This window comes from Mirounga leonina, unplaced genomic scaffold (genome assembly GCF_011800145.1).
Source record: "Mirounga leonina isolate KUSES-001 unplaced genomic scaffold, KU_Mleo_1.0 Mir_82, whole genome shotgun sequence".
NCBI classification, from domain to species: Eukaryota; Metazoa; Chordata; class Mammalia; order Carnivora; family Phocidae; genus Mirounga; species Mirounga leonina.
Window position 1 is genome coordinate 29274853 of NW_023270825.1, and position 25953 is coordinate 29300805.

The 25953-nt window shown below is 44.4% G+C and overlaps 1 protein-coding gene across 8 annotated transcripts in view; it reads right to left on the minus strand.

Annotated features, from left to right (window-relative positions):
• The window catches only part of SIPA1L1 (signal induced proliferation associated 1 like 1), a 447306-nt gene that overhangs the window by 19026 nt on the left and 402327 nt on the right, over nt 1-25953 (minus strand). For all 8 annotated transcript variants that reach the window (XM_034992842.1, XM_034992846.1, XM_034992844.1 and 5 more), the window contains 5 exons: nt 23997-24115; nt 20769-21211; nt 6598-6843; nt 5692-5857; nt 1091-1337 (listed from right to left, as the gene is read on the minus strand). In XM_034992842.1, coding sequence (XP_034848733.1) covers nt 1091-1337; nt 5692-5857; nt 6598-6843; nt 20769-21211; nt 23997-24115 — 1221 coding nt within the window. The remainder of the gene's footprint in view (nt 1-1090; nt 1338-5691; nt 5858-6597; nt 6844-20768; nt 21212-23996; nt 24116-25953) is intronic.

Sequence of the window (25953 nt, forward strand, 5' to 3'; positions counted from 1 at the left end):
AGGGTTTTAGAGGAGAGGGGGGAGGGGGGATTGGTTAGCCAGGTGATGGGTATTAAGGAGGGCACGTACTGCATGGAGCACTGGGTGTTATACGAAAACCATGGATCGTGGATCACTACATCAAAAACTAATGATGTATTGTATGGTGACTAACATAACATAATAAAATTAAAAAAAAAAAAAGGCAAGAATCCAAATAGACATTTTTCCAAAGACAACATATAGATGGCCAAGATATAAATGAATAGATGCTCAACATCATTAATGATTAGGGAAATGCAAAATCCCAAACCACAATGAGATACCACTTCACACTTGTTAGAATATCTATTATCAAAAAGGGAAGATACAAGTGTTGGCCAGGGTGTGGAGAAAAGGGAGCCCTTGTGCACTGTTAATGGGAATGTAAATCGGTGCAGCCACTGTGGACAACAGTACAGAGGTTCTTCAAAAGCAGAGCTACCGTAAGATTCAGAAATTCCACTCTGGATATTTATCCGAAGAACATGAAAACACTAACTTGAAAAAAATACATGTACCCAAGTTTACTGCGCCATTATTTATAACAGCCAAGACATGGAGACAACCTAAGTGTCCACTAATGGATGAATGATACACACACACAAGGATATTACTCAGCCTTAAAAAATGAAATCTCATTTGCAACAACACAGATGGACTTTGAGGACACTATGCTGACTGAAATAAATTAGAGAAAGACAAGTAAGTCATGGGGATTTACAGCATGGTGACTACAGCTAATTACTGCATTTGTGGAAGTTGCTAAGAAGGCATCTTAGAAGTTCTAATCACAAGAAAAAAAACAAACTTTGCAACTATGCAAGGTGACAGATATTAACTAGACTCACTGTGGTGACCATTTCACAATATATACAAACATCGAATCATGTTGTACGGCTGAAATTAATACAATATCTTAAGTTATAACCAAAACCAGAACAGGCATCCCAGATGACTTTTAGGGTCTGGTGAGGCCGAGTGTCTGTACTCTGTGGTCTGGGATTACAGGTGCGAGGCTGACCCAGGGAGGCTGGGGAGCCCCAAAGCTGAGCAAGCAAGCCCCACTTACCATGCAGCGACTTCATTCCCAAGGTGTAGGAAGGCCTCCGCAACGGGAGAGACTTGGGCAGGGAAGGGTACGTGCTGCTGAAGAGGACGTCATTGGGCAGGGCTTGGTCCAGAAGCGAAGCCCTGGAGGCGAAGAAGTGCTCCCTCTGGCCGCTGTAGATGCTCTCATCTGACAGCGTTCGGTGCAGGGCCCGTCTTGCCGTAGGGGTGGTAGGAAATGGGGACTGAGGAGAGGAAAGCGCCTGGAACTGAACAACAGCATGCAGACAAGTATTTATATGATAGCATATATCATCATGACAGAGTAGCTCTAGTAGGAAGGGGGGGTGCCTCTTGATACACATCAACTACTAATAGTGTATGTAATGAGTTTTAGAGATTGTTTTTTTAGGACGGATTTCTATTCACTAAAATAGGGAAGCCACCTATATATTTATATATAAATGGCAGAAGTCCCAGATAGCTGTTCTCTCTCGTCTTTTGCTTTTGTCACCAGATTTGATTTTAGTTGAGGTTCTTCTGCAAAAAGCAAGCTTCTGAGAATCCCGTTCATTGAGAAACAACAGACACATTAACAATATTTAAATATCCAGCCTCAGAGCCAACAGAATATTTGGTCTGTTAGCAACAAAGCTATATTTATTCAGTCCTTCCTAGACTAGTGTTCACCTTGACAGGGAGAACAATGTGGAGGACAGGTGAGGGTGTGAGTAGGAGGGTTGAGTCACAGCTGCCAGAAGGCCTCTGTAGGACTTTCTGGGACACTTTGAAGGGGCAGAGAGAATGACACAGCTGCGTCTCCATTTAGGACACCGAGAATAGAGCTGACACTCAGGTTCACTCATGTGCTCTGGGTCTCACAGGCTTCCGTTCATCAAACCAAGGGTTAATCAAGTCAAAGCTACCCACGAAGTGGTGTGCACAGTTGCTGCATAAATATGAACAAATGATTAATCAAATGCAATGTAAATGAGCCCCAGGTGTAACCGACTGTGTAAAAATTGTGCTCACTTCTAAAAATTGATGATGATGAGTTAGGAGCAAGGTACATATATGCTTGCCTAGAAAACGAAGCTGCTGTGATAAATGCTCTGTGAGTCTTTAAGGTCAGGGAACTAGGTATGGAAATGGTGATTTCCCTTTTGTGGGCATTACAGAGATTAAATGGCTTGCTGATAATTTTAAAAGAATATAGCCAGGTCCTCTCTCTCCCATCTGCAAGCTTCTAGCACTATCATGTAAGGCCCTTGCCTACCAGGCCAGGCCCCAGATCTCTCCATTCAAACACTGCCCCCAATCTTTTTTAGCACCTCTGGGCTCAGCAAAGGGATTTCCTTTTCTAGTGAATATCCCCACCCTGATGGTTATACAGGAAGGAGGTTTTCCACCAATTCTAGTTTCAGCCTCTCTGGGAAATATTAACATACTTCAAGGTAGTGAACCTCCACCTTGAAGAGATCCTTGGAGGGGCATGCTTTCTTAAAAGCTGTAACATCTTCCACTAAAGGGAGGCAGGGTAGGAGACGGAAGGCAGCAATCTGCCTTGATGCTTTCCGCCAATTAAAAAGTCGTCTTGTCCCAACACACTGGGGTGGCCCCTCACCCCAACTCTCTTGCCCTCCAGTCTTGAAGGTTCGTGCACACCGATCTGGTTCCAAGAGCGCCCTGGGCTGCCTTGCAGGGTGCTTGCTGGGCGGTGCCCAGTGCTGCCAGCCCTGGGAAAGAACTATCACGGAGTCAATGCTGACTCGCAAGGGATCTGAGAGCACATCAGGCTGGGGGGGTTCACAGATTGCTCCAGGGGACCATACGGGTTCCTCACAGCATCACTGCCTGGGGAGAAGAGATGTTCAGGTGGGACTCAGGCGCCCATGACACCCACCCCTCCCATCAGAGAAACTCCATTTTCTCACTTCTCCATATTAGACTTCTGTGTATAATTTTATTTTAAAAAGCTGGGGGGGTGGTTTCTTGAACTTTAAAATCATCTGGGCACCATGGATCTATTTCAAAGCTGAGGAACAAGGCCTAGAGGAGTAGCATCTTGCTCCAGGTCCAGCTCCTGTTCTCTCACTCTTTCCGGTGCTCCTGGCTTCTGTGTGAGGGGTCACCTGCATCTGCAGTACGCAAGCACCAGCTCTTCCCGAACACTGATGCTGCACGAAGCCTCTTCCTGTGGTCTACGCCTGAGAGTCTGGCTGCAAATCGGGACTACGGGTTTGCACTGTGTCTGTTCACTTGCCGCTGGACGCAGCCCTTGGGGAAGATAAGGTGATCTCAGCTCTGCCTGCCAATGAGGTTTCTTAGAATGTTTGAGCTCTGCCATTTTCCTTGAGGCAGGAGCTCTGCATGGGCTGCTTAGGCCCTGCAGGCCCCTACCTCCGAGCTACAGCCTGCCACGTCCTGCCGCAGACATCGCACTCTGCTGGCAAATCAGCCTGGGAGTGACCCTGTCATTTGATATTAACGATCACTCACAAGAAGCACTTGCTATCCAAGAAAGCCAATGTGGTCCGAGTAGGTTCCAAGTATCACGGCCCAAAGATGGCCACCGCTGGGACCCTGACACCTGATGCAGTGGCTCGGGGCCTTGAGCCAGGCATGGCCTGGAAGACTTCTCAACACAAGGCCTTCCTGACACAGCAGAGCCATGGGCATTCTGACGGAGAATCTCGGAAGACACACGGAGATAGTTAGCTAAAGTCATCTGAAACCAAACCGAAAAGGATGACACTGGAGGAAAAAACAGCCTTATTTCCAGCCCTTCCCAGTAATAGAGTAGCCAGCAGAGCGTCTTCTTTGCAGAGGGTCTCGGTAATGCAGTCATGACAAAGTGCACCCCTGTTTCAACCAGCAATGTTAAAATAATTCATTTTGGAAATAAAAGCCAAGAACAGGAATAAGGGCAAAACAGACATTTGCTTTCAATTATTTCCACGGCAGGAGTAAATCAAACGAATGAAAGCTCTGAGTTCGTCCCTTTCCAAAAATGTTAAACTGAGAACTGGAGGAAAGATTCCTCTCAGGGCAAGTTTTATTCTCCTCTAACCTCAAAGGAAAGATCTGAAAAAATTTTTATTTTGAAACTGGTACTTAAACATTTTAATACACCTCTTTGGGGCCTGACAGCTAAAGAAGTTTCAAGCACTATCTTTTGCGAGGTTGCTAAGGAAACCATTTGTACCCTGCGTGATGAGTCAGAACTGTTAAGTGCTGGCTTATAAAACAGAAATGACAGAATCAAGAATGGCAAGTCTTTAAAATGATTTATGACGTTAATGTTTATGTTAATAAATCTTTATTTCTCAACAGAATGCCAGAATGGCCTTTGGAGTACATTTTTAATTTCTGTAAATGCTGATTTTTCAGTTTAGGGGGGTATGTCTGACCTATCTTGAGGTAGGCGTGCACACACACACCAGAGTGGTGATGAGAAGCCTGAGTGGGAATGGACAAGGCCACACAGTTCATCCTGCTGGGCATGCCCCCTGTACTTTGATCCCAGCTTGAGGACAGCAAGTGGTTAGGAAAATTCTTTAGCTTACCTTTTCAATCAATTGTCAGAGTTCTTCTTAAATTACACTCGCTAGTCACTTCCAACAGACTACCAGTCATTCAACTAAGAACCTGGACAACAGAACATGTCCAAGTTTGCTGTGCTGACCTTCCTGGGGGTGGATTTCCTCCTGCTGGGACTACATGACATACTGCACGGAGAAATGCCTTGGGCTCAGAGCTTTGGGCCCCACTCAACAAAGGCCAGCTCCGAGCCTTGGGAGGGTGGGCACTTCTGAGGACAAGAAAGCAGAGAGCCTCAAGTAGGCTTCAGGAGTCCTCCGAGCTGAGGTGGGCAGAACCAACCCTTCCACGTGGCCACTGACACACAAACATAAACCCTGAGCACACACTTGGGACTTGATGGGGAGAGAGGCTGGCTTTAGAGACGACATTTCTAGTCTGGAATTCTGTAAGGGAAGTGGAGAGAAGGTTTTGCCAAGTAAAGAGAATCTAGAAAGTTCTGAAGGTAAGTATGTAGACCTAGTTTGCTGAGCTGCAGAGGTGGCTTTGGAGGATGGGGTTGGGGGTGAAAAGAGTGGGTGTCCATCAGGCCGTTTCTCTGAGTGACTGAACAGTAAGTACATGGTGCATAGCCAGCAGGCCTGCCTGGCCGGGGTTAGGGGCAGAGGTGGGGCACCCAGGGCAGGACGTGAACTGGGAGCTACTGGTGAGGGGAGGGAAGGGACCCTTTGGACAGAAGGCACTAAAGCATTTACAGAAAACTTTCTGTCTGACGAGAGGGCCACAGGTGCTCTGCCGAGTTCTCTGAAGCAACGTCATTTGAGCTCATGTCTGTGAGAGGATGTGGCTTGTGCACTGGGAGTGGGGTACACTAAAGAAGATAAAGGAAGCGTGGTAGGGACAGGGACTAAGAGGTGTGGCAGTGGGGACAGAATGCTGGGAGAACAATGGAAGCCAATCTTAGGGCAGAGTGGGTGAGGGCAGGAGCTGGGAGCCAACACCTCTGGAGGGTGCCCCTGCGGTGAGCAGCCCCGTCCCACCTGGCCTCCCTAACGGCCATGTGCCCCGAGCTCTGTCCTGTACCTTAAAGTTCTTCTGGGATTCGGGAGTTGGGCTTTCCAGGTCGATGAGTTTCTTGAGGTCCTCCTCGATGGTGGACTTGGAGGCTGGCTTGGGGGACGCCCGGAGGTCCCTGGTTGAGGCGCGCAGCCTGGTGTGGGCTATCTCGTTGCCGTCACTCTGATGGCGCCTTGAAGGGAAGAGATGGGAGAAACCAAGCAGACAAGGGTGATGTAAAGCCACGATGGACCCTGAGGCTGGAAGTCGGGGGGGACATATTAAAGGAGAGCAAAGGACAATCTGCTTGGATAAATGCTTGTGAAAGAAACACAACCAACTGGAAGCACAAAATAAAAATCTGATGGATAAATTGCTCTTCTACAGGAAACCATGACCTCCACTAAGCCAAAATTAGCAAGACTTATTAATAAGACCACAGGCTATGAATACCAAATGTAACTTTTGTACAAACACAAACAACATAACTGAATGAATCATTTAGAATCCCCCCCCCCCCCCCGTACTACTTTGTCAAAAAGGTCTTTATATTCAGGGTAGTCCCTTTCTAATACTCCCTCTGGCGGCTCCTAAGTTAAACATTCCATGGGAAGGCTGTGATTATTACCATCAAAGGGAGAGTGTCACCTGCGTGCCAGAGGGTCAATTATTCTGAAGTTTGTTCTTCAGACATACTCCTTCCTACAAGATCTAAGATTCTCAAATCAATGTTGGGCCACACAATTTATTTAAGGAATGAAGCGCAGAGAAATAATTTAAGGTAAGTTTTCCTTAGGAGGAAAAGAAAAAAAGAAAATCTCCCAACCAAACCCCAGCCGGCCTCCTCTGTGGTAGGAAACTGCCTCAGCCTTTTCTGTTCTCCATCATGTTAAAAGCACACCACCCAAGCAAGAGAAGCAAAAGAATTCTTACTTTCTCGTGTCCATAAATCCCACGGAGTTTATGGTTCCTTCGGGTTTCTTCCACCCAATCAGGTACTTGCTGGTCGCGCCCTGGCGAGGGTAGAAGGTCCTAGGGCCGGACGAGGAGGAGGAGGAGGAGGAGGAGGAGGGGAAGGCAGGTGCGAGCTGCGAGGTGGCAGGATGCAGCTCCTCTTTCGGGGAACTTCTGGCACTGGTGAAGACCACCGGGCTGGCAGAGTGTCGGGAGCCCACGGTACTGAGGAGAGGCATGACAAAGAGCAAAGGACCCCGGTGTGCACGTGTGCATCCCGGGGTCCACACGGCGGCTATCAAAGCGTCGTCCAGGACAGGGGTTATGGCCAGGTGAAAGAACAGGGACTGTTTCATAAGATATTAACGGGGCTGGCTGGCTAGTCTTTCTTGTTTTCTTGCTATAATTTAAATGTCTGCTGTAAAAATGAAACATGATCACTGTGGCTTAGTCTGCACATTAAGTTAAAAGGTAAAATCAGTTGAGACTGTCAGAGACGCTTTGAAACATGCCGGCACACCGGAGGAACAGTAGAACCAGCAATAAAAGGTCTGGTCATCTCAGTGGCTCTCTGCCTTGCCTTCCTCAGAACTAGGGGTCATGGTGATGCTCCCTAGGTCTGAGCCAGATCAGCACACAGTTCTCCAAACACCCACACCCAAGGCCAAAGGGGCACACTGACGTCTCCTTCCCTGTGGCATCTGGCATTAAGATGGACTCTCTAAAAAAGCTGTTCAATGGAATGAAAATGGGCCACTACCCTCCACCATATACAAAAATCAACTCAAAATGGATTAAAGACTTGAAAGTAAGACCTGAAACCATAAAACTCCTAGAGGAAATCACAGGGGTAAGCTCCTTGACATCGATCTTGGCAATGATGTTTCTGGATCTGACACCAAAAGCAAAGGCAGCAAAAGCAAAAATAAACAAGTGGCTATGTCAAATTAAAAAGCTGTACAGCAAAGGAAATGATCAATAAAATGAAAAGGCAACCTAGTGAAGGAGAAAATACTTGCAAATCATACATCCGATAAGGGCACATTATCCAGAATATATAAAGAACTCATATAGCTCAATAGAAAAAAATCTGATTAAAAAATGAGCAAAGAATCTGAATAAACATTTTTCCAAAGAAGACCTACAGATGGCTAACAGGTACGTGAAAAGATGCTCAACCTCACGAATTATCTGGGAAATGCAAATCTAAACCACAATGAAATATCACTCACACCTGTTAGAATGGCTCTTATCAAAAAGACAAGAAATAACAGGTGTTGGCAAGGATGTGGAGAAAAGGGACCCCCGTGCACTGTTGGTGGGAATGCAAGCTGGTGCAGCCACTATGGAAAACAGTATGAAGGCTCCTCAAAAAATTTAAAATAGAACTGCCATATGATCTAGAAATTCCACTTTTGGGTATTTATCCAGAAAAAGTGAAAATATTAACTTGAAAGTATCTACACTCCCATGTTCATTGCAGTATTATTTATAATAGCCAAGCTATGGAAACAACCTAAGTGTCTACTGATGAAGGGATAATGTGATACACATATACAAAGAAATATTATACAGCCATAAAAAAAAAAAGGGAAATTCTGCTATTTGCAACACCATAAATGGACCTTGAGGACATTATGCTAATTGAAATAAGTCAGACAAATACTATATAATCTCACTTATTTGTGCCACCTAAAAAAAAAAAACCAAGCTCATAGATACAAAGAACAGATTGGTGGTGGCCACAGGTGGGGGGGGGGGGGAGGAGGGGGGAAAGGGGGGAAGAGGGTCAAAGGTACAAATGTCCACATATAAGATGAATCCTGGAGATGTGATGTACAGCATGTGACTAAATATAAAAACCCAAAGCTGTTCATCACTGATGTGTTTTAAACTTTGGTTCAAGATTACAAAACTAAAGTCTACAGGACTCTAGGAAAAGGCTACTCATCACATTAAAACTCAGGATTTTTAAACCTGGGGCTGAGAGTTCAGGTGGTCTACGACGCTGGAGGCCCTTCGATGGTAGAATTACCACACGTCCCCCCCTGGGATCTCACAGGACCTGAGTCCACACCACGTGAGCCCTCTGAGTTCTCCAGGTTAGGCTGAGACCAGAGACACGGGCTCTTACCACAGGGGACTTGGTCACTGAAAGTTCAGTTACCAGGACGTGGTCTCACAGCATTTGCCAGCAGCACTTCGTCCGTCAGAAACCAATGGTCCTGAGCTGAATCAAGTATGGACTTACTAATGACGCATTAGCTACGGCCAGCGTACCACAGACAACGGGTGGGGGGTACACGGGCACTCTCTGCGCCGTCTTTGTAACTTTTCTGCAAGCAAAAACTATTCTAAAACACAAACATTTTTTATTAAAAAGCTAAGCGAATGAACAAAACAAAAATAAAAAAACCACCCAAATCTTAGTGGTGCTGAGAGAATACACACAGATGAAAGTCAGTCTTGAACCCGCACCTGCAACCTTACCTACAAATCCATTCCTGCTGGCTTGCATATTTAAGTGTAGAGCTAAAGATTCTGGACCATACCATGAAGAACATCTTTATGATAGAGGCAGAGGTTTCTTTAGTTGAATCATAAAAGAAAGGATTGAATCCCACAGAAAGTAAGAACTTCTATTCCTCAAAAGACACAGAGAAGAATATATGTAAAACATACCCAACAATGGGCTCCTATCCAGAATGCAGAACTCCTAAAAATCAACAAGACAGACAACCCAACAGGAAAAATGAGCAAAGATCTGAAAAGGAATTTCACAAACAAGGATACCTAAAAGACTAATAAACATTAGTGCTTATCATCATCAGTTATCAGGAAAATGCAAACTGAAGCCAAAAGAAGAACCAGTACACACTCCCCAGAATGGCTAAAATTAAAAAGACTTACATCAAGTGCTAGAAAAGATGTGAAGCGACCAGAACCCTCATTCACTACTGATGTGTTACTTGTCACAATCTGGTTGTGACAAAGTAGTTCACATTCTCTGCTAAAGTTGAACGTATGTATATCGTAGGACACAGCAACCCCACTCCTAGGTCTATGCTCACCAGATGCACACATATGTGTACCAAGGGACATGTACCAGAATCTGTAATATCCCCAAACCGGAAACACTCCAAATGTTCCACAGAATGGATACATGAGTTGCTGTATGTTCTCACAATGTAAATATAATACAGCAATGAAAATAAAGTAATGCTACCTGCTACACATGGATGAATTTCACCAACATAATGTTGACTTAAAAGACACTAGACACAGAACAAAGCATATGGTACGATTCCATTTATATAAAGCCAAAAATAGGCAAAATGTGTGTGTGATTTTAGGATTCAAGATTGTGTTTACCTTGGGGAGGAGGTGGGAATGACTGGGGAAGACAAGTGAGAGGAGGGGTGTCTGGATGTTCGTTATGTTCCAGGTTCTTGATTTGGGTGGTGATTACATGGATATGTTCACTTAGTGAAAATTCATGCCGATGCACAGGTATGACCTGAACCTCTTTCTGTATGCGTGTTATGCTTCAATGAGAACACACCCACAAAAATAAATCAAAAGTAGGTGACCTGAAAGGAGAAGGCCCTATCAGTCCATGAGGCTCTGTCACGGATTGGAGGGAACAGAGCACCTTTGTTCCGTGAAGGCAATCTGCAAAGTTCTCCACACTAAAGTGGGCCTCACTGCCACAGACCAAACATGAACATCTTTATTTTTGTAACTAAGGAGGAGGCACCAGGCTCAGACTTCACAAAAAGTATGATAAAAAGATATGACTCGCCATATTCTGATCGCTCTACCAGTTTTCTTTTTCCCAGAGACTTTTGTAGCTAGAGAGGAAGGGAAAGAAAAAAAATCCCTCACAAGACCTCAGAGGGCACCATAAATTTAAAGTCCATGTAATCTCATTTTGTTTTTACCTCTTGATAACAAATACTCCATTTGTTTGCTTTTAAAATGAAGAAAAGGAATGCAGAACTCTTCCATAAATGCCATACGTTAAATCGATAAGAACAAAATAATAGTAGGTCTCGGGAAAACAGACTAAAAGTGGAAAGATGAACCAGAAGGAAAAAGGAAGCAGGAAGGACATAAAGACAAGCTCAGCCTCGGAGCCTGGAGCAGCACCAGAGACATAGCAATACCCGGTAACTCAGGGAGCATCAATGGGAACTTCCCAAGTGGTAAGGGTGGATGTAGCTTCTGCAGTCATTTGCCACAATGTGACAAGCTTGTGGCTGTTTATTGCTTACTTAGGAACAAAAGCTTATCTCTGGCTTGCAGACTTTCCCCACCTGACTATACCTACCTCATGCACACGTATAACACAGATGTGGGGGTGTCTGCAGCCTCATCCGTGGTTATGGTCTGAAGCAGATTCCCATAAAGTGAAAAACAGTACATCAGGGTCTAACATGCACACCTTCGTCTTGGATAATCATGTGTTTGCTTTACCTGCCTTGATTAGTATCCACCAGCAAATGCAAGTGTTTGTGAATTACTAGAGCCAATGCATGTTAAGGCATGTTCTATGTTAAAGGACAGACTGCAGGGATTCTGACTGGGTAGGTAGGCAAGCACACAGGAATCTGCACGCTGACTCATTCCCAGCCGATGCCGTGGTCCTTAACTTATAACCTGGAAACCACTGTACCATTTGAAATGCCCATAGTTTCCATTTCTCAGCAAGTATCTTGATATGATAGCATGGGCATTCAGAACCCTGGGGCTTTCAAAGACTACACATTTGGTCAAAATAGAAATAATTAGCCATGAGAATAAAACGTAAATTGCATAGTCCATTAATTTATAAATAATTTCTCCATGTTTTACAAAATAGCTATGCTGGTTTTAGCCATAATGTCTGGCCTGCGTGAAGAGGGAGGTTATAGGAAAGGCCTGGAAACATCAAAGAGAGAACAATATATATACAGCACATATAGTTCTGGAGCTCTTTGCTTCCTGTATGAATTTAATTAGTACCATTTCCCTGGGAGGCATTCATTAGGTTTTTGTACTAGATTATAAACTCTTTGAAGGCAGAAATTTTTGTGTATCTGACAATGCCAGAAAACAGTGGACTCCCAATAAAATAGCTGGACAAAGGTTTTCTCTTTAGCACGTATGGAGCACGCTATCTGTTTACCTTGTTTATCTTACTGATAGCCTGTCTCCCCCACTTAAATATAAGCCCCACAAGGGCTGATCCTTTTCTCCTTCACTGCTATATTCTCCATGCCTACCACAGTCGCTGGCCATTGTAGGCATTCAATATTTGGTGAAAGAAACTGTCAAATAAATTAGCTATTCATTTTTTTTTTTAAAGATTTTATTTATTTATTTGAGAGAGAGAATGAGATAGAGCGAGAGCATGAGAGGGGGGAGGGTCAGAGGGAGAAGCAGGCTCCCTGCCGAGCAGGGAGCCCGATGCGGGACTCGATCCAGGGACTCCAGGATCATGACCTGAGCCGAAGGCAGTCGCTTAACCAACTGAGCCACCCAGGCGCCCAGCTATTCATTTTAAATGTAGGAGAGAGTCATGTGTGAAGACAGTGTGTTTTACTCGGGCTGTATTTAAAACTGGGTGTGGCTTTATTTTTACTGCGAGAAATAATTAAATCTACAGATTATGCTTCTGTTCGTAAGTGTATTCTTAAAAGGATAATTGCTTAAATAAGACCACAGACTACGACTATTGGTTTTATCTGTGAACATGGTGGCTGGCACAAGTTTCCAGGTATGAAATAACAGCACACTTTTATTCACTAATGGTTGTAATCAAGACAGCCCTACTTAACGATTGATTAGATTTGGGAACAAAGGTAAAAGCAAAAACAAATGACTAATTCATTGGCAGTTCTTCCTTCTTTAATGTATACAACTCACAGCATGAAGCAAGGTGAGCACTTCAGTGCACTTGCCCTCTAATTCCAAGCAGGCATGTGAGGATCACCTGGGAGCTTTCAAAACACACATTCTCGGGCCGCAACTGCAGAGATTTTAATTTGATAGAGGCTGGGGTGGTGCCTGAGTTATGTATTTTTGCAGAATCTCCCCCAAGTGTGCACACTGAGAACTGCTCGAATCATCTGAATTATTCATACTGTTATGACTTCATCAAAATCCAACTTCTTATTGCCAAGATCAAGAAAGGGAAGACACCGGACACCTGGGTGGCTTAGTCGGTTAAGCGTCTGCCTTCGGCTCAGGTCATGATCCCGGGGTCCTGGGATCGAGCCCCGCATCGGGCTCCCTGCTCAGTGGAGAGTCTGCTTCTTCCTCTCCTTCGCCTCTCTCCCCTGCTCCTGCTCTTTCTCTCCCTCTTTCTCTCAAATAAAAATCTAAACAAACAAAAAGAAGGTGAAGCCCCTGGAGCAGTGCTTCTCCGGCCATGGACTATGGCCACCTGCAGGGACTGATATACATGAACATTCCTTGGCTTATGTCAGATCTTGTGAGCCCCAGAAATCTGGGGGAATCCCAAAGGCATCCCATGTCCCTAGAGTTTTAAGAATTACTGTGTTGGCCTCTCACCTCCTGCTCTAAAATGGGTGGTCTCCTCCTTCCTTTGCAGCCCCATGGCCCGGCCCTGCTGGTGGAGGGTCTCCTTGAAGCTGCCCAGCCTGCTGGCCTCAGACCCCCTGGAGGGACGCGCACTGCCCACGTCCCCCGAGCATCTCGGAGGCAGCTTTAACTACAAAACAACTACAATGAAGCCATCGGCTCACTTTTACAGGGGAACTGTCTGGTTGAGTTGTTTCATTATCCTGGAGATTTCTTTTTTTTTTTTTTTTTAAAGATTTATTTATTTATTTATTTGAAAGAGAGAGAACGAGAGAGAGAGCACATGAGACGGGGGAGGGTCAGGGGGAAGCAGACCCCCCGCCGAGCAGGGAGCCTGATGCGGGACTCAATCCCGGGACTCCAGGATCATGACCTGAGCTGAAGGCAGTCGCTTAACCAACTGAGCCACCCAGGCGCCCTATCCTGGAGATTTCATGTTAATTCAATACGCTGCAATCCGGTGGTACCCTTGGCAAATTAGATCTCTCCAGGGGAGTTGTGGAAGAAGGTAATGAGCAAATAATGTGGAACAAAAAGAGAACAGCAATCGATACGTTAGGACATGACAAATACAATACCCGCGACTTTTCTCATCATGTCAGAAGTGAGTTTAACTGCAAGTATGGCCAAACTGAGCCATCTGGTCGGAGGGCTCCCAGACTCCACACGAAGGGGCCACCACCCTTACTTTTTATACAGACTATAGGGCATTTCCCTTTCCTGACAACGGACCAAGCTTTGATTTGTTTGGTCATTCCAGGACACGGATTTTGCAAAGGGAGCGAGGTGCGGGAACACGCACCCACGCGCGCACAGGCCCACGCACTCGCACACTTGCTCCCTCACACGAAGAGAAAGGAGGCAACAGGATAACTCGACATGAGGGGCAGTCTGTCCAGACTTGTCGTCTCAACCCAGTGAAGCCATGAACCAAGTGCACCGCAACCTGGTGATTTTACACTCCCAGCTGTGGTAAAGCTTTCTAGGAGGGGCTGCTGGATGACCATTCTGCTAGTCACGGCAGGTACCGCGTCACGAAGGAGGGGCTACACCTGCTTGTCGACCTGGCAAAGGGATGAACCACGGAGGCTGGAGCAGCCTGAGTGTGAGGAGACAAAGGCCCGAGTCCAGAGCTCTGAGGGCCTGGGGAGCCATCCTGCGCTTCTGCGCTGTCACCGAGACTGCCGCCTCCTAGGGGCACATCTGCCACGCTCTCTGTGCTGCTGAAGGAAACACGTGGAGTCGTCTGCTATCCAGGCGTGACACAGAGGGACAGATTTTAGACAGCCTGGGTCTGCTAAGGATGGTATTTTCAGGAGGGGGAGACCAGCAATTAGTCACCTGTCTAATGGCTATGACAAAATCTGTGCGAAGGCTGAATGCTGGCCTAACACCAAGGGGAGGGGATCGATTACTTGTACAAATAACAAATAAATAAGCCCCTGCGTGACAGATAATGTGGAGGATATGATTGAGGAGGACTCCCGCTCCCTCTGTGTTCAACACTAACCAATTCTGTCCAGTACTGGGCTCCACAATTTAGGAGGGCTTCAGGAGACACTAATTCTAAAGGATCAGGGGAAAATGAAATAGGAATGATTAAACTGGCAAAGGGGATGTCCAAGTAACTGTGGTCAAGAAAACAGTTCATCTAGAACATGAGATATTTATATGATGAGCACTGGGTGCTGTATTAAGTGATGAGTCACTGAATTCTACTCCTGAAGGCAATATTGCCCTGTATGTTAACTAGAATTTAAATTAAAAAATAACATGAGATATTTAATACGTCCAAGGGCACACCAATTCTATATAAAGTGTAGGGAAATAGGTGGCTAGGCATACACAGTAGAAGGGGCTTCGGGTGTCATGGTGGACCACACGCTGAACAGGTCTGCAATGCTGAGCTAGTTAGGAGGGAGCTAACAAGAGAACTACAAATATTATCATTTTTTTAAGCACAGCTGAGAAGAATGTCACGTTTAGGTTTTGCATCTAAAAAGGACAAAAAAAACAAAGCAGAAAACTTGAGAAGCAAAAATGTAATTGTAGAATGAGACATCTAAAGGACAATTACAGGATCTGTGGGAGATCCATGTTTGTTGAAGGAAAAGCAGCAAGATAAAGCTCATTAAGGCAGGTGGATGGAGAGCTTGAAAAAGGAAATGCCAAAAACCTTTCGTCTCAAAAGAACATTTATAGTTTGCAATACACCTGATAACCTTTTCTTATTCTCACAAACATATAAAAACAACCATTTCGTAAGTATTCGATCACAGATAAGGGACACACGTGGTGAAATGCCCCGACTGGCCATAGGGCTGGTCAGTGGCAGAGCTGGACTTGTACCTCCATCTCAGGATGCAAATCCACTTTCCCTCTATTTCCCTCTCGACTTGCCTGGAGGTGGAGAGCTTTCATACAATTTCTTAAAAAAAAAAAAAAAAAAAAAAAAATATATATATATATATACACACACACACACACACATATATATATATATTGCAAATCGTTTCTTGTTGGTTTCTACAATTTTTATAATCTTAGCCTTCAAAAATCTTAATGTTTAGAAAAAACTCAGCTCAGAGAAACCACTTATTCTCTCTTAATTGTGCATTTCAGCTGCAGTGAGAGAAATTTCAGATAGGCAGACACGGGATGAAGTTTTGAAGAGGGAGAGGACATGATAAGCACGGGAATTGCTCAGAAAGGACATGGACTCACTCTTTTTGGGATTATCTCCCCTCTCCCGACTTCTGAGGCAGTTGGAGAAGTTCTCCTCTTGGTAGGACCTTGGTAGGTCCTTTTTAATAGGACAAGGGATGGACAGACTGCGTTCCTTAGAATTCCTTTTGGCCTTATGATTTAATGGCATTTGGAGAATTTGGGCTTTCCCTATTGACTGGATGAATGAGTCAGCCGCATCACAGAAGACAGCAGTGATAAATGTTGTGGCAGTGAGGGCCACATCAAGCACTCTGACACCTGTGGCTTGACAAAGGCCTCATTTTCTCAGCGTTCACTTGAAATTTCAACCACAGTGGTTTGTTTCTCAGTCTTTGAGGTTAGCCAAACAGCACTACACTCTGGATAAAATCATCACCCACTCCCATAAACTGAAAGAAATTAGCTTAGCACAGATCACCTGGAGTTCTGCTATATAAAAGCAAAATACCATATAATCCTGAATATTCAGACCACAAAGAGGAAATGACCAATGAAAATGACCCACAAACTTAAGACAAGCAGAGCCAATAACATGTTGAAGAGAAGTTCTGGGTTTATCATTTCAGAGGCTGCATGTTCAAGTTCTGAATTAGCCTATACAACTTAGAAAAAATAATATTCTCACCTTAAGAAAAAAGTATAGATAGGGGCAATTAATTAATTGTTAGCAATTAAAAAAAAATTCCAGGCAGGAGATATTTGAGAGAGAAACGTTACAGATAAAGACAGCAGAATAATTTCTAAACAAAGGCGGCATACTTCTCATATACACAAGATGCCGAAGAGGGCAAAGAATGACATGTAAACACACAGCTCTAACGTGCACAGAGCAGCGCACAGACAGCCCAGTGCGCTCCGTAGCCCGGGGCACGTCGTGATGTTCGAAGTAAACGCCATCTAAGAAGTCCTTCTTTACCTCTACTCTCAAGAAACATACAGCTTTTCTGGCATGAACAGTGAACTTAGTAAGTCAACCAGAAAAAGCACACTCATGAAATTGAACTGTACTGATGACCACGGGCAGGCATTTTTCCTGGACTTAAATCAGCCCTTTCAGTGAATGTCAGACACTGACCAACTTACAGCCAGATACTGATTGATACTTGCATGTAAGCTATTAAAAAGTCCTCCCCGGTTGTATTTTGCAGATGAAACAAATCTTACATAGAGATGACTTTACTAAACGTTCAAGTTATACCGGGACTTCTGTATACTCTTATATATATACCTATTCATAAAAACACTACAGCTCTGTATGGACCGTTCTACACAATAGGCTTTGAAATACAGTAGTAGCCAGGAGCGGAGAATTTGTTACTTTTGAATTGGATTATTGGTGGGAGCCCTGAGGAGTCATCAGGCAAAAAGTGGGAACTTCAAGGAGCAAGTTATTCCTACTTGATGACCACAATGTCCTGAGCACCTTCCCACTACGCTCATGGTGGCACACGATCCACAGAGGTGCTCAGGATGAACAATGGGTGAGAAATCCTCTAGTACAAGACGTCAGGGGAAAAGTACATCATCACATGGGTGGGAACGCCTTGGCTGCAGAGCTCTGGGGGGGCCTACAGACATCAGGAGGAAGCAGCAGAATGGCTGGCAAATGAGGGTGGTTGTGGAAGCCTGGACCCCCGAACAGGTCAGGTCAGGACATTACAGAAGAAACGTGTATTTGCAACTATGAGTGGGGTTTTCAGCTTTATAACACGTGCTCCTGAATCTAGTTCTGAGGTCAGCAATACCACTGGTTACGTGGGACGAGAGCACTGTATGCTAACTAAGGGGGTCTTTGGTCACCACACAAACCAGCACTGCCCAGGCCAGAACTCTAAAAAGAGACCAGCTGGTAAGAGTCTTTTATTTTTATTTCTTTATTTATATATTTTTTAAAGCAGGCTCCATGCTGGGCATGAAGCCCAACGTGGGGCTTGCACCCACAACCCTGAGATCAAAACCGAAGCTGAGATCTATAGTCTGGCACTTAACTGACTGAGCCACTCCCAGCGCCCCTGGTAAGAGTGTTTTAAAACTGGAATGGTCTTCATCTCTCCTGTGGTCACCACAAACCATTTTTTTTGGGGGGGGGGAGGAGTGGTTTAAGACCTGAAAGTGAAACAGCCACTGCAAAAAAATAAATAAAAATCTCTCCCTAAATTTCCAAACTTCATAGAAAATACATATATATTCTAGGAAGCAACACTTCAGAGCCACTAACAGACTTTTTAATTGTAGGAAGTTATCAGTGTATATGGCTTCTCTTAATGATATGTGAATAGAACAACCCTGTGTAATTACCAACTTACATTAATGCAGTTCTCCTGGGGTGACACAAAAAACCCGCACAATCATCAACAGGGAGACTGGAGGACAGAGGGGTAGGAACACAGCCCAGCCAGAAATACGCAGTGGAACTTAATCACTGTAATTTAGATTTTGTCACCAAGTCCCAGGTACGAGCTTTTTAATGCACTGTCAAGAGATCTCCACATTAATTGCTATTCCTGTCTTCTGAGGACACACACACACTCTAATTTGCAGTGATTTTAGTTTCTCCAGCACTGTGCATTTGGTGGCTAAGTCCCTCTTTCCTCTAGAGAAGGAAGTCTGCTAAAGCTCTGATTATCCAGCTCACTCTGCCAAGATCAACAGACTGAAGTCACAAAGCATCCCTGCTTACCAGAGTCTAGAAATGAATGTGACTCAACCTACCAACGGGTGGGAAGCCCTGCCACCCTCCTTGAAAGGCCACATTCTTCTCTTCTCTACAAAGTTTGACTTTCAACAGAAGAGTTATTTCCAAATGATGATTTAAATGATTTCTGCATGGTCAGTTTGAAGCAGAAAATTCAGATAATCCTTTGAGGCCTTTAGGAGGCCCCAGTCAGCACATTCAGATAATGCAAGCCCAGGCGCCTACTTTTCACGGGGGGAGATTTGTAGCCCTGGGATCTGTTAGATGGCACAGCTGACAGCTTGTGCTCTGGCTTCAGAGGCCCAGCTCTTTTCAACCTTACTCCATGGGGATGCTACTCCAGACAGGACCTCCATAACTTGACTTTCTTCTGTCATCAAGTTAGACCAGACATATATATCTCCAAACGGAATATCATTTTTTAAAGATTTTATTTGAGAGAGTGAGCGAGAGAGAGAGAGAGAGCGCGTGCATGCGCGCACAAGCCAGGAGGAGGCAGAGGAGGAAGAAGCAGACTCCCTACTGAGCAGGGAGCCCGATGTGGGACTCAGTCCCGGGACCCTGAGATCAGGACATGAGCCAAAGGCAGACGCTTAACCAACTGAGCCACCCAGGCGCCCCTGGAATATCATTCTTAAAAAGATAGCCTCCTTTCAAAATAACTGAACACCAAAAAGACAGCAGTCGAGCTAAGCCTAGAAACCACACAGAAACTATTCGGAAATGAAAAACAGTCTGACTCAGGGCACAGGATTAGCTGATGAGATGGTGGGGCATGCCCCAAACAGCAAGTGATTGGCATAATTCTTTGTCATGTGACTCAAGGTCTACATTACATCATTATGGTATTTGATGTTCAGCTTTCTGTTCTACTCTCCCCAAAACATCCTTAACCTATCTGAATCAAACATTCTATTTTCTGAATTGTGGAAAGGTAATCGGATGCCTGGTACTCAAGAATACCGAGATGACTTTCCCAATCGCCTTTCTGCTTGAGGGTCATTTGGTTTCTAGGCAGGCAATGTGGAAGTGGTAAACAGAAATAAAACTTGTGAAATGCTTCAAACGTCGACCTGGTGTTTTCAGATGGGAAGCTCAAGAATCTCATCAGTAACAATACAGGCACAATGAGAGAACGGAGTATTTAACTGATCAAGTTAAACAAATCCAAATTACACAGAACATCCTCTGTCATTTAGACTATCTGGGGTTTACTGACAGATTATGTGCCTAGATTCCCATCAGAAAAGTAAAACTAAATTCAGTTTTTCTGCTACTTTTCCTTAAGGCATAATAATAAAGGAAGCCCAGAAGACAGCAAGGTTAGGGGCTGTCATGCAAACTCATCAATGACTGACAACAATAACAAGTAAAAGGAGAAACCACCACAGGCATCAGTGGGCCCAAAAAGGTAGTGGTGGAATATTTCCTCCTTAAAAAGGAAGAATCCTGTCATTCTTTGGATTTTTGGCTCAAATCCAAAAGAGGAAATGGAAAATGGTATTTATTTTGCCTATCAGAGAGATCTCCAAGGATGCAAGAGAATGTGTTCTTTCCTATTCGGAAAGGTAGATGGGATGTCTAATTTTAGCTACACTTTTCTACTGGACACCCCCGCTCCCCAAATCAACCCATCACTATCAGGAGGCAATTCCTGAAAAAGAATTACCATGCAAACACTGGCTAAGTGATGTTCTCTGACAGGGAGGCAGTGTGGAGGATGTGTCCGGCATCATAAACAAATGCCACATTAGTCTTAGAAGAGACCCCTTTCTTTTAAAAAAAAATGCTCAAGATTTTCTTTCAGTGCCTTCAAAAGACTGTTTCATTCTCTATCACTACCTGAAAGCCAGAATTCTAAGATTCTTCTCTGATTCTGGCACAGAAGAAAGTTTTTATAAAATAACCAAACACAACTTCATGAAGGCTAAAACTGTGGACTTTTCTACTTCCTACCTGCAGTTTAAAATAATGCGTTAGGGTTGTAGGAATCAAGTACTCTGGCGGCAGGTACAAGGCGTACGTAAAAAGAGCAGTCGCTGCATGGAAACCCCTGCTTTGTATAATGGTGAGCGCAAGAAAGTGGGATGAGGGTGGCCACTTGGTTCGGGACCGGGCTGGGCACGGCGGAGGCGGCAGTTACCTTGTGTGGGAAGCAGCGTCATTTATACTGAAAGTGCTGTTCTCCCTGGTCAGGGGGTTTGAGCCGGCCGGGCTCTTGCTGTGGATATCCAAGCTCAGGGAGGATTCTGCCTTCCGGTCCATGCCGAGGCTCTCGGTCTCTAAAGTCCGATCTGCCATGGAGAGCACCTCGCTGGAGCTGTGCCACAGGGGCGCCACCTTCTCCTTGCCCGGCCCCGAGCGAGGTGACGACGTGGCGGCCCCCAGGGAGGCCGTGCTGCCGTGGCTGGGGCCGTAGGAAGTGGTGTCGATGCCGCTGTCAGCGGACGTGCCCTGCAGGTAGTTGTAGCTGTTGAGTTCGGATTCGGTGCGGTCCCCGTCATACCACTTCTCGTCACTGTGCGCGCTCGACGCATTGCTGGAGAGGGTATTGCTGCTGGAGTGGCTCGAGTAGTGGCTATCGGACTGCAAGGGAAGCAAGACTGACTTAAGCGCCAGGAATGCTAGGGAGGAGGACCCCCTGGCATGTGTCTGGTTATGGGGTTCTCACGGCACAAAAATTCCAGCGATAACCAAAGACAGAAGGTGCCTGGAAAAACCCATTTGGAGTGTTAGCGGCAAAGAGTGCTAGAGACAGGTTTTTTTTAGAATGCATTTTTCATTCACTGAGGCTAAAATATCAATAGTATCGAGATTACCCTAATCAAAAAGTGTGCTGAATTCTAAAAGTCCTAGCACTCAGAGTCAATATACGGCAGAATATAAGACTTATTCCTAAAGAGATCTCCTTTTCCTTCCCCAACTGGCATCTCTTTAGAAGACAGCTTTCTAAGGAATGCTTAGAGGTAAAATTTATGCAGAGGTGCCAAGTCAATTCAACGGGGGGAAATTACGGTGCTAGGACAACCAGGTATCTGCATGCAAAAGAAAAGAATGAAGCTGGATCCTTAACCGTACAGAAAAATAAACTCAGAAAGATCAAAGGCCTAAATGCCTGAGCTAAAACTATCAGACTCTTAGAAGAAAACGTAAGTATATATCTTCATGACCTACTTATGCAATTGTTTCTTGGATATGATACCAAAAGCACAAAAGAGAGAAAAATAAACTGGATTTCATCAAAACTAAAAACTTTTGTGCTTCAAGAAACCCAATTAGAAAATGGGCAAAGGATTTGAATCGACATTTCCCCAAAGACGGTATCAAATGGCCAAGAAACACATAAAAAGATGGTCAATATCTTCAGTCCCTAAAGAAGTGCAAAACACCACCACAATGAGATAACACTTCGCACACAAGGATGGTTCTAAGCAAAGAGGCAGACAGTAATGATGGTTGGCACTGTTGGTGGGAATGTAAAATGGGACAACTGCAGGGGGAAAGCAATTACAATGCCATTCTTAGTATCTACTCAAGAGAGAGGAAAACATGTTCATGAAAAACCTGAATGAATATTTACAGCAACATTATTCATAATAGCCAAAATGTAGAAACCCAAATGTCCATCACCTGATGAATGGATTAAAAAATGTGGTATATCCATTCAATGGAATATTATTCCATCACAGAAAGAAACAAAATGCTAATACATACTATAACACAGATGTGCCTTAAAAATGTTATGCTGAGTGAAAGAAGCCAGACCCAAAAGGCCACATACTGTATGATTCCATTCATATGAAATGTCCAGAACAGGCACATCCACTGAGGTAGAACGTGGATGAGTGGTGGTCAAGGGCTGTCTGAGGGTACAGGATTTCTGTTTGGGGGTGATAACAGCATTCTGCAGTTAGACTGTGGTGATGGGCGCACAACTCCATGTATCTACTAAAACCCACTGAGCTGTATACTTCAAATGGGTGAATATTATGGTACGTGAATTATCTCAGTTAGAATGTATATGGAACCCTTTCCACACAGTGGCTTGCTTGGTTGCTTAGAACATTCTATAGTTTACCAAAGAAATAAGATTTCAAAAGATATCTGAATAATATTTTACATTAGATGGAGACAGGATATTTTTACATTCCTGGAGACAGGAAGTCCAGACACCTGGTGGAGAGCGAGTGAAAACAGAAGGAACCACATGTGTGTGTGTGTGTGTGTGTGTGTGTGTTGCCTGAGGAAGAGACCTGCTCTTCAGCAGCTAAGGTAGGGGAAGGAGCAGGAGGGGGACACAAAAATTTCACTTCAAAGTGAAAGATTTCTTCTTAAACAAGAACCAATCAACCCATTACTTTCCTGGTGCCACTTTCTGCAACCACACCATTTATGCTACAAGGCCTTCATTTATTTTTAATGTTTGCAGGCAGAACTTCCTTAGCTCTGGATCTGTGCTGTGGGATTTGGCGGCCTCTCACCATGTGTGGCTACTGAGCACTTTGAACGTGGCTAGTCCAAATTGAGATGTGCTGAGAGTGTAAAATACGTAACAGATTTCTATAGGAATGTAACAGGAATCACATTTGTAATCTTAAACTTTACAGTAGCAATGTTTAAAAAAGTAAAAAGAAACAGGTGATATTAATTTTAAGAATATAATTAATCTAATCCAATCTATTCAAAATATTATTTTACGGTGTCATCAATATAAAGGTGTTAATGAAGGAAGGGGAATTGACAGACTGGGTAATTTATCACTTACAAGTAGAACTATGACAACATCACATTTCTTCAGTAAATCTCTCACCACACAGGCTAGTGCAGGGTGCTCGGCCACGCATGGGCATGCACTCTATTTCTTTAGCTTCATATTCATTTTACTAGAGCACAACCTACATGAGCAAAACCTCTCATTCTTAATTCTACCCATTAAGTGATCAGGAATTATGTAGAAGTATGGTAAAACAAAAATGTGTGTAGCTACGCAAGACAAGAGAAGCAGGAAGGGCAGTTGTCAGGAAGCTGTCTGTCCCCTGGACTGATGCTCCAACCATAGCCCATGCTTGCCATTGTGTAAGCAAATAAAATTCACGTTTAGCACATTTCTGTTCCCCACATTTTAGGACTACATCACATGGCCTTCCATCCAGATCTGTGGGGGTGGCAGGTGCATACCAAGGAGGAATTTGAGTTTATTTCAAAGCAACCTTAGGGCCACTGGCGATAGAAATTCCAGGGCCAGAGCAGTGAACACCCACCTCCCACCAGGATGACTTCTTCTCTTACCACGTGGAAGAAACAGCAAAGCACGCCTGGAAGATACGTTGCTAGGAATCTTATAATTTTTATTATTTTACAGTTAACTTACATGCCCTTGTTTGTTTGGAGATAAATGCACCACCGGATCCTGCCGCATTAATCTCCCGCTGGGGCTCTCTCGAAAAGCAGGCAGAACCTTTGACACTGCTGGGAGATGGCACGTTGGCTCTGGAATACAGCACAGGACATTATGGGGCAGGCACTAAACGGATCCGAGCACATGCTGACAGATGAAGACGGCTTGCCATTGCATCTCTCAGGTCACTGACCAGCAAACTCTGAATTTCAGCGATAAGCTTGTTGAGAGTTTACACAATAGACAGCATGTCAGAAACTAAGTGGCTGATGGGTAAAGCTTGCAGCTGGTGACAGTGTGTCACGTCATACACAGTAGCAGAGCCAAGTACCACCAAACCAAAGGCCATGAACAACGCGGCAAAGTTAGGAATCAACTTTTGGTTTTGGGGAAAGTTGAGAATATATGGATTCAATTTATGAAATTCATTCATTGCCAAGTGTGGCTAACCTAGCTCGGTCTACATTACCTAGACAGGCACGGATGCAATCACGTGTTACTTACCAGGACACTTTGGAAATATTTTACCTGTATATTCATGCTGCTCGAGGACAAAAGAATTGAAATCCTGAGGTCCTCTATAACTGTAAGCTAAGCACAACAGAAAAGACACACAGCAACTAGTTTACTTAAGACAATTGCTTCCTTTTGGACTCCAAGCCGGCATTCAAGGTGGGGTTCCAAAGGTAAAAGGTAAGCGATTTAGCTTCTTTAACACACTGATAGCTAACAGCAACAGTTCTGGACTTCTGCAACACCATTCCTGAACGTAAAGGACTGGGCAACATCCTCTAACTCTGACTCTCAACCACCTCCAAGAGCAGAGGCAGAAAAACGAAATCCGCTGAGATGGGTGAGCCAGTTAAGCTCAACTCCGTGTTTCCACCGGGGCACCAGTGGGTCACACGCAATGTACAGAGACAGGTGCGTCTGGCTCACAGCTAAAAATCTCCTCAGCATTTTCACTCAGTGACCCGAAAGTCATTAGCGAATTGCTTTAAAAATTGAATGTATAAAGGTCGGCCCTTGATACACTCAATGTTAGTACGCGGAGTAATAAGAACGGAACAGTTATTTTTCTTGATTTCTCCCTAGCATGGCTTATACCAGCCAAGCCCCAGATGCCATCTGATGTGCCAGTTAGAGAAAGCAAGGTTATTCCTCTGGAACGGTGGAATATAAAAATATATATATATATGTATATATATAAAATTATTTTAACATTTTCTATGAAGCCTTCGATTTTGGATGGAGAAAGGCCACCCACTGGTGAAAAGGCTTCTCTGGCAGATTCTGGGGTATCTTACTTAAAAAAAAAAAAAGGCATATCTTATTAAAAGGATGAACAGATTTGTTAAAAAGACTCATTGATATTAATTTCACAGTCTCATCTATTAAGAGTGGGATGCCACCAAATGAGAGAAGATACAAAGCAAAAAAGACTGGAGGGAGGTTTATGTGAAAGAATGAATTTAGGTCTAGGATGAACCTTATAATTACCCTTTCCAGTCCCAAGATACCTTTGTGACTTCACATGAGTGGGAAGTGGGGCTCTGAACACTGCACAAAGACCCTGCTCACAGCTCTGCTCGAAGCCTGCGCTAGGAGCCCAAAAAAGCTGCTAAAGTCATGTTGAAGAAGGGATCCTTTTCACGTGTGTCGTTACCATCTCAACAGTATCAAAACATATGGGATTAAAAACATTCTGTCAAGAGCAGAACAGCAGATCGGAAAATGTTCAGGTTTTGTGTGTTGGGGGTGGCTGCCATGAGAGTGGAATGACAGATGGCTCCAGTAACGAGGCACATCTCACTGAAGTTACTGGAACAAAGCAGATCTTCCGAACCTGAGAATTACATTTCTTCTTCCTCATTTCCTGGCTTAGCTAAATACGTCTCCACTCCTTTCTACGTGCGTGGTTATTAGTACA